Here is a 10,198-nt window from a genome sequence, read left to right on the forward strand (position 1 = left end):
TAAAATTAAATCTCTCAGTGCTCCCATTTCTGATATGTCGCCGCTGTGATACCAATATACAACCAAAATTTTATTTAAATTTTTGCGGTCATGTAAACAAGAGTGCACACGCTAAAATGACTCGCCTTCTTTACTAATCATTGATATTATGTTGATAGACCTAAATATAAAGCTTTATTACAACTGTCACATAAACTCAACATTAACCAAGAAAACAAAACATTGATCAATAAACCATGAAAATAAGGTCAGACGAACCATGCCAGGCAGACATGTACAGCTAACAATTCTTCAATACAACAAATAAAGTTAACTTATTGCTTATAAATTAAGCAAAATTTGTAAGGGTTCCGCGGAACCCAGTGTCTTGCCTACTTTTGCTGTAACTCCCAGGCTCAACAAAAATGAGGAAAACAATCAATAAAAATATTCCTCTTGATACTATCTTTTGATTGTAAGAAGCTTCTGTCAAAGTTTGGTAAAAATTTCAGGAAAGTTTATTAATTGAAAAAATGTTTTAAAACTGTAACTGCAGCCTGTATGTAATGTTAACTGGAAGAAAAACTAGGTCCATTTATAAGTAAAATACAGATACACAGGTACCAAATATAAACAAAATTTCCTTTCTACATACTAGCTTTTGATCATAAACAGGTTTCTGACCAAGTTTGATAAAAATTTAAAATAGTATAAGAAAGTTATTAAATCTAAAAAAAAACACAGAGTGAATGTGTTGTTTCCTGGCAGAAAACCTAAGTCCGTTTTAAAGTATAATACAGAAAAAATGGATTTATTTTTTTACAAAATTTACTTCTGGATACTATCTTATGATCATAAACAAGCTTCTGTCCAATTTTGGTACAAACCCAGGATAGTTAAAGAAAGTTATTAAAATTTAAAAAACTTTAAACACAGAGTGAATGAAATGTTTCCCCGCAGAAAAACTAAGTCCATTTATAAGTCAAAAAACAGAAAAAATGGAATTTTATTTTTGCAAACTTTACTTCTGGATACTATCTTATGATCATAAACAAGCTTCTGTCCAAGTTTGGTAGAAATCCAGTATAGTTTAAGAAAGATATTAAAATTTTAGAATCTTTAACCACAGAGTGAATGTAATGTTACCCTGCAGAAAAACTAAGTCCATTTATAAGTAAAAAAACAAAAAAATGGAATTTATTTTTGCAAACTTTACTTCTGGATACTATCTTATGATCATAAACAAGCTTCTGTCCAAGTTTGGTAGAAATCCAGTATAGTTTAAGAAAGTTATTAAATTTTCAAAAACTTTAACCAAAGGGGGAATATTTGTGGACGCCGCCGCCGACACTTAGTCTCGCTTTATTGACTAAAGTCGAAGGCTCGACAAAAAGAGATCAAAACACAAACACTTAACACTTAGCAATGGAATGTGAAAATGAGGTCAAGGTCAAATAAAACCTGCGCATTAGACATAAAGATCACCAAATATTTCCATGCATAAAGTATTAGAAAAACAGATCAAAACTCAAAAACTTAACTTTGACCACTGAACCATGAAAATGAGGTGCAGGTCAGATGACACCTGTCAGCTTACCATGTACACATTACAATCATTCCATACACCAAATATAGTAGACCTATTGCATATATAGTATAAGAAAAACAGACCAAAACACTGAAACTTAACTATAACCACTGAACCATGAAAATGAGGTCAAGGTGAGATGACACCTGCCAGTTGGACATGTACTCCTTACAGTCCTTCCATACACCGAATATACTAGCCCTATTGCTTATAGTATCTGAGATATGGACTTGACCACCAAAACTTAACCTTGTTCACTGATCCATGAAATGAGGTCAAGGTCAAGTGATCACTGTCTGATGGGCATGAGGACCTTGCAAGGTACGCACATACCAAAAATAGTTATCCAATTACTTATAATAAGAGAGAATTTAACATTACAAAAAATCTTAACTTTTTTCTCAAGTAGTCACTGAACCATGAAAATGAGGTCAAGGACATTGGACTAACTGAAAGTTCGTAACATGAGGCATCTGTATACAAAGTATGAAACATCCAGGTCTTCTACCTTCTAAAATATAAAGCTTTTAAGAAGTTAGCTAACGCGGCCACTGCTGCCAGATCACTTTCCCTATGTCGAGCTTTCTGCAACAAAAGTTGCAGGCTCGACAAAAACTGGATGGGTCCATAAAAGATTTTGAAAGCAGAGAAAATTTTTCATCTTAAAATCAACATGAATATATCAGATGATAATAAGAATACTCAAAATCCAGTTTTAAAATGAGGCATAGGTACTTTAATTCAGTCACAGATCTTTGTGTGTTCTAGTCTGTTCTTAAAATGTAAATGATGGCATTTGAAAGTACTATTCGAAATTGGAGTTATCTTCCTTTGTCCATAAATGTAGTTGAAACAACAGACTGTCAAGTTGTAGATGAAACAAGTTTTGGTATGTCACCCCTTTCTTGCCTTTCTTTGCAGATGAGACAAAAATCAACAAAAACAAAACAACCAACTTTATCACAGTTTTTTATTTGAAGTATCACAGAGTGCTAATGTAAATATGATCATAAAATTCTCAAACTTAACAACACGCAGCTTTTAAAAAGTTCTTAAAACATGAAATCTTTCTAACATACAATAGTATCAATTCAACATTTTCTACAGCTAAAAAGGAAAAATACTTTAAATGAAATTAAACACTGACCATTTTTTCTAACACTTACAGTTCTGCATTTGTATGGTTAATTAAGAAAATGTTGTATTTCAGTCAATTTATAAAATATGTTGGGACTGAATATTATTTAAAGAGCCATTTTTTTTTGTTTTTACAAAAAAATAAACTTGAATTTGAATGTAAATACAACCTATCAGAATAAACTTACAAAATACTGGTTTCCTATATATGTATGCACTTCAATAAACATCAAATTGTTCAAATATAAAACAATGATTAAAGCTATAAGGTAAGATTAAAAGTAAGGCAAGTATAATAATGATTATAAACACAGCATATGTGTAGTTACAATTACTATGATAAATGCTATTTAATAATAAACTCATGATTCATATGAAAAAGATAAGAATATTGATTTTCAACATTGCTTAAGTTGGCTCTGTTGATGAGCAATATATAATATGAAGAGTTATCTCCACTTAGAGCAACATATTTTTGTAAGAATTAAACTGACCTGAAGAATTTTTAAAAACTTAACTTCAGTTTCTTTCTTTTAATACTTTCAGTAAAACATGTGTTTATGATTTTCAAACTTTTCTTTAAAAAAAGTTATTTAAAAACTGTTATAGTATGTATGTACTGAGCAAAATTTTAATACTTATTTCTAGTGATGTATATAATATATTAAATTCAAGATTGATACCTCCAAACATATAAATATGTTGAAATACTTAGTTGATAATACTGATAATGGAAATGTATATATAAATATATGCATACATATAAAATTGAGCAAAAAGAGAAAATAACTAAGAAAACAGCAACAAGCATAACAAAAAAGTGTAAAGATAAAAACCACACACCTATATAATTGGTGCAATAATACTTTATAATAAATACTATACATCTATCAAGATTCCACAACTGTGGTAACAACATTCTCTTTGTGTCATATAATTCGTCTATATAAAAAAACATATATTTCAAGTCATGGACATAAGGTGACAATAAGGGGTATATTTTTAAAAAATCATCCAAAAAACAAATGTTCAATAAATATTGTTTGGGCGGTTAAAAGAAAAGCTGTTTGAAGGCGAAATTAAAAAAATGATTCAGTTCAATTTCTTATTTATGTTTCTTATAAATTTTACAATTATATAAAGATTTCAATTCTTATGTATTTTGTACCAATTTCAAGGGTACTGTCCCCTTTATTTCATAAAAATTGAAAGGTGTTAAAAAATGTAAAGACTTACAAACAGACAATGATTGCACTCAGATTAACACACAACATGAAAAAAGGTAATATATCAACAATGCTCAAGTTCAAATTATCAAAGGAATAAATTTTTTATTTCTTATTCTGCGATTGTAAAAAAAAATTAAAATTTGATTTTTTTTCTCAATATGTTCAAATTTTTCAGATTGCATCCCAAATCTAAAAAAAATTATGTGCAGATAATATTTATATAATTGTAATCTATAATTTATAATTTTTATTGTCATTATCAAAATAGTATAAAAAATCAAATTTCCCTTTGTGTAACACTTTTCTAATATTAAATGCATAAAGCTAAGACATAACATAATAAATATTTTTCAGTTGAAAAAGCTATAAAAAGCAAAAGATACATACATCATAAAAATAAAATATATATACATTTTATAAAGAAATAAATATACACACTAATGACCCAACTATGAATAATTGGTCACTCTAATGACCCAACTATGAATAATTGGTCTTTCATAATAATTTACCATTCATCCATGAACTATAAAATATGTAGTAATACTGAAAATGAACACACTAATGCAATTTATAAGTACATGATAACAAAAACAAGTTTTTCTAAGAAAAGAAAATGATAATCTAAAGTAAATTCTATAATGCCAATGGCCCATAATAAAGGGCTTTTCCCTTAAAATGGACAAGGGGATAGGGACTTTCAAAATCCTCATTCAATCAACAACCTTTTTGAGTAATTTTGTTTACAAAAAATGGACATAAAATCATAAATGTTCAAACAACACATGTCTAAATATGAAATGTCCATGCCTACCTACCAACATCCTTTCTAATGAAATAGCGCAAAAGAAATAATATCTTTAAAAAAATATAGTTTACCCCTTTATATCAAAGTAGGTTCGAATTTCCATTTTTACCAAAAATTTTGAAACTCCTTTATTTGCTTTAACGTTTACTAGTAGATTTCATTTTTATAATCAACAACCAACTAATATTTTTTTTTAAATATAAAAAGAAAATGTTTCATACAAAAGAGATGTCACATATACATAATAACAGTTTCTAACATAAAGTAACGCCACAAGGACTAGAAATGCAATATTTTGATTATAAAAAAGCAGTTATAAATGACAATCTTATTTAATATTCGCCTTTTCAGAATCTTACAAGCAATTGGGGTTATATTTTCAACAGACTACACCAATATTATTTGATCACTTACACCTTCTAAACAGTGGCTATTCATCTAATGGGTTAATTTTACTTTCTTTTTTGGTGTACACATTAACAAATGTCCCACAATCCTTTAGAATTTGAAAAGTTGAATTAAATATGTAAGTATTAATCTAGAAAGCACTGAATTTTCATTCAAGAAGTTAGAAAAAAAATAACAGAATTATCTCCCCTTTATAAAGATAAACAAGGGGATACATCTAAATGATGTTTCTCATCTCCAACTAACAATATAAAAAATATCACATGTTTCTATGAATGTACATAATTTTCATAACAAATATTGAAATGAATACAATATAAATGGGAACTTCAAGTTCAAATTATTATTTATAAATGTATAAATAGGATTAGGCGGTAACTGGAGTAATTTCTGGTAGTCTTTCAGGTGACTTGAAGGAGGTACCTCCACGTAACTTTAAATCTTTGTTTACACTGTTGTATGGGTGGAGAGACGTGGATTGTGCTTTAGGTATTGCATAGCGGACGGATGTGAACGCTTCTCCTGATGGTTTGATGAATGAATTCTGGTATGTGGATAAATAATCTCCCTTTGTTTCATCAGCGATCTGATCTGCCCATTTCTGTTTCATGGTATCTAATAAACCATAGTTTGTTGGTTTACCTAAAACAGAAAAAATATTTTTTTTTACTATTCTATAAACTTACAAATTTGGGCTATTCTATCTAAATTGAAGTGAGAAGACAGGAAGGGTATCCCCAACCATGTGAGGGATGTAGATCCAGTCAAGGTTGGTAAACACTTCCATCATCAGATGGCAGGGGCTGATCCAGCCATTTTAAAAGGGGGTTCCCAATCCATGACAAAGAGGGGGGGGGTCCAACTATATTTCCCCATTCAAATGCATTGATCGGCCATAAAAACAGGGGGGTTCCAAGTTCCAACCCCCGGACCCCCCCTCCCATGGATCTGCCAATGGATGGGTATCCTAAATTATTATGCAAACATCAATACTAAAAGTATTAAAAAAGTAATATGAGATGTGGTAGGATTGCCTAAGAGTCTATTACCTATCAGAGAAGAAATTCTGAGAATATAAACAAATATTATTCACCATATAGCAATTCCTGTACTGATATTTACATAAACCAAGTAAAAGGTCCATGTATGAATTGTAAAAGAAGTCCATTAAACCATTCATAGATCTATATATATTTATTTGTCTTTAACAGAGAGAAATGGACCATGTCACATAAAACTGGTATTTCTTATTCCTTTTTGTGCTTCATTGAGGATTTTTAAAAGAATAAAAAGTATATAACATTGAAGTAATATTTTATATAAATTTACTAAAGAATGTATGATGTACATTCAATAAAATTAATTCAATGGATTTCATGTTTTCATTCATGACTGAACACGAATTTTGTGTTTATGTAAAATTAGTCCTAATTAGTTTTTTTGTGACTTATCTAAATTTAACCATGTAACTATCACAAATATTATCAATGGTTTAATTAGAACAATAATCCTAAATAACACAGATGTTACTCCATTTAATCAATAATATATATTGCTGATTCCTAAAAATTTCCCCAAAAATAACTACTTTTGATTCTTTATTATCTGTAGAATTAAAATATTATATTGGATTTCTTGGGTTAATTAGGTTACTGAAAGGAAAATTCACATGTCCTTTATTTTATGTTTATATGCATATATGCTGCATTTGTGTATTAAAATTTTTGCCTGAATCCACAAAGAATGGTACCAGTACTTGCACGATAAACCTTCCTGCAATTATTTTCATTTCATTTTCAACAACTTGTTCAAAAAACCTTCTGAAAATTTTAGGAGTTCTACAAATTTATATTATCACATGAAAAGTTAAATATATATGTTCCAGACCCTATGAGTATTTGGACTGTACGCGTAAGGTCTGGGCTGTATGCGTACTTTTTCAAAATACTCATACGGTCGGACACGCGTACGGTCTGACTAATATTAAAAAGTTGGTCAAGTTTATAAGATACAAATGCATATATAGCAGAGCAACATAACTTAACTATCAAATTAATGTAAAAAAGTTCAATTGTAATTGTAATTGAAACAAAAACTTTATATTTTAACTATTTTTTTATTCACGCTAATTAAATATGTTAATCTCTTGTATTAAGCATGGTGATCGGTAATACATTAATTGCATTATGAATTGAAGATATGGGAAGTAAACATTAAATATTTACCAAAAAATTCAAATGCAAAAGAACATGACTGAACTGCATACATGAAAATGCTAAAAATATTACGTTACTTGAATTGTGTCACCTGGGTGAGCGTACCAAAATAAGATTATATTTAAACAAACACCTAATTTCAGTTGTTCGTTTGTTCATTTTATCTATCTAATTGTAATAAATTATCAATAACAATTGTAAAACTAAAAATAAAGATTGTTTCAATGATACCAATATTATCAAATAACATGTATGGTCAGCTCGTACTGGACCGTACGCGTATGGACAGACCGTATGAGTATACGTATAGGACTGTACGTGTACGGTCCAAATACTCATATGGTCTGGAACATATATACCACAAATCAGATTTTTCCTCAATCTACATTTTTTTTTATAAATCTACAATATAAATTTTATTCAATTATCATTTCATTTTTACCTTGTAAGGGATAGTCTGACTTTTCTGGGGCCCATGCCAGTTGGTGACCATTCCAGTCACGTAGGTCAGGTAATGCATTGTCCTTCCATCTTCCGTTAAAGTTCTCGTCATACCAAGAAACCATATTATTTGAGTACCTGTTACCATGGTGATGGAAGAGAGCTTCTGGTCCTATTCCATCATTCTTCATCAAAGCTTTCCTCCTAACAAGCACATCTGGTCTATGTCCAGCAAAATTTCTGAAGTCAGTTCTGTGAGTGCTATTGTGTTTCTGGTCACCTCTTAAAAACTAAATCGATAAATGAAAATATGTATGGCTTATTCATTTAAATTCTATTCTTTTTCTAATATTTTAACTAAAATGTATATTTTTTTCCTTTCATTACTTATAAATCTTTATTTTAAATTAATCCATATAAAGAGAAAAACTTACCATGGACATGTCAGAGATAAAGAGAAAATAGAAGGAATAAATTAGAACATATATACTGTATATTCCTTATTTTTCATGGGATGTCAATTTCATGGATTTTCTTGAGACCTGTAGGTTAACCATGAAATGAAATGTTATTAGTTAAAATTATGTACACTCTTTAGATTGGTAAACTTTGTATTCAAACTTTGGAAACCACAGGCATCAAATATCCATAAGAATGTAAGTTTTCCTCAATCTATGAAAAATTAGTACGACACAACAGATAATGGCTCAACAAATTTCAATCATAAATCATTAACCCTTTCCTCCATTGAAATTTTTTTTTTGCATACTTGATTCGCATAGGACTTTTTTGATAAAATGCTGAACTTATGATTTGAAGTATTAAAGCATTGTGAAAAACAACTATTTCATCAAATAAATTTAAGTCAGATATTCCTATGATATTCCTTTTCATATTGGATACAAACTTTATTAAGTCAACTGCAGACACTTTGTAGTCGAAGTGTTTCAACTGAGGTACTACACAGGCGTCAAAAGGCGTCATTATGGAGTAAAGGGGGTGGCGTCAAAAGGGTTAATGAGGGAGTTGAATAATTCATTTATATCCTTATTTTAAATTTCTTTTCTTTATCAAAGTCATATTCCATGTGGTTAAAATTTAGCAAGTTTAGCAAGTTGTTAATGTTGTTTCGGGCCAGGTTCATTTTAATTAACAAGTTTTTCAAAATAAAAGTCTGTATGCAATGCGCCAACTACATGTACATGTACCATCATAGTCATCAATGTGATGATGGATCGTGTGTGGTTGTTCTATGATGTAGATGTGAAAAAACCCAAACTTTGATATCATATATATATATATATATAGTCATTTAATTACATTGCATTTTGTTATCATTTTCTCTTGAAATGTGTGTGTGTGTGCACGTGTGTGTAATAGTGTGATAAAGTTTGTGTTTAATATTAAAACCATTGCATGAATAAAATAATTTACCAGTTCTTTAAGGTATGTTTTCATTCTTTTTCTTATGATATTCAGTTAAGCTCTAGATTTTCTATGATGACTTAAGAACTAAAATCAGTCATAACCCCAGAAATTTTATCTTATTCACAATTACAGGACACACAGAACTACATTTTTTTTTATTGATTTGAACAAAATTTAGTATAATTTTGACAATTAACCAATTTTATGAGAGATCATGAATTGTCATTTCAACAATTTCCAGGTGGAAAAAAAATAAACACTAATGTGTTAAAACATTGGTCTTATTATTTTTAAAATATCATTTATAAATATTTGAAAGACAACAATGTTAGAAAATTGATTGGAAAGGTGTCAATGCAACAGAAGTACGAGAAAAATGTTGCTGAACTAAAATGTAATGGAATAATGTTTAATTCTAGTGCAGTACATCACCAAAATTCCACAACAAATGGAAGTTTTTAACGACCTTGACTGGCTATACAGCCCTTGCACGGTCGGTCCAAAATTCCTATAGGATTTTGATAAACAAAAAGGGAAATAACCACAGATGCACAGTGCAAAAAGGGTATTTTTTTGGTACACTGTCAAAAGGTTTTTATTTATTTCAAAAGAGGGATAGAAGTCTTTAAAACAGCCTAGTTGATGTTTCAAATTATGATAAATGTTTTGACAAATCATAATATCAAAAGCATACCGATTCTAACGACAAAATGTTGATTGACCTCCCGTCCTAAAAGTGAAAGCTAAATTTCCAAGGGTTTACTCACTGTGTATCTGTCCTCTCCCCAGTTTCCGATCAGTACTCCGGGTGCAAACTTCTGTTCGATCCTCCATCCTGGCATACCCCATTTCATTGGGTCTCCCTGTGCCATCTTTCCAAATAATAATAACGAAAACCACGAAAATTCAGTCCTGTTCACAGAGCCTAACAACACCCGAAATAAACTTTAAAATTAGTCCGCGT

The 10,198-nt window shown here is 29.8% G+C and overlaps 1 protein-coding gene across 1 annotated transcript; it reads right to left on the reverse strand.

The window, feature by feature from the left end:
• Window positions 1-2,523: 2,523 nt before the first annotated feature.
• On the reverse strand, window positions 2,524-10,198 carry LOC134692058 (cilia- and flagella-associated protein 107-like). The gene is made up of 3 exons (XM_063552421.1): window positions 10,002-10,198; window positions 7,808-8,096; window positions 2,524-5,791 (listed from the first exon to the last, which is right to left on the reverse strand). Exons 1-3 carry the CDS (start codon window positions 10,104-10,106, stop codon window positions 5,517-5,519), a joined length of 669 nt encoding a protein of 222 aa, XP_063408491.1. The 5' UTR covers window positions 10,107-10,198; the 3' UTR covers window positions 2,524-5,516.

The sequence above is a fragment of the Mytilus trossulus genome, chromosome 12, assembly GCF_036588685.1.
Source record: "Mytilus trossulus isolate FHL-02 chromosome 12, PNRI_Mtr1.1.1.hap1, whole genome shotgun sequence".
NCBI lineage: Eukaryota > Metazoa > Mollusca > Bivalvia > Mytilida > Mytilidae > Mytilus > Mytilus trossulus.

Excerpts from the sequence above, each read along its gene's own strand:
- LOC134692058 (XM_063552421.1), bottom strand. The coding sequence starts at position 10,106 with ATGGCACAGGGAGACCCAATGAAATGGGGTATGCCAGGATGGAGGATC. Across the intron at positions 8,097-10,001 it reads GGGGAGAGGACAGATACACA|TTTTTAAGAGGTGACCAGAA; the intron begins GTGAGTAAACCC and ends TTATCGATTTAG. Across the intron at positions 5,792-7,807 it reads GTCAGACTATCCCTTACAAG|GTAAACCAACAAACTATGGT; the intron begins GTAAAAATGAAA and ends TTTCTGTTTTAG.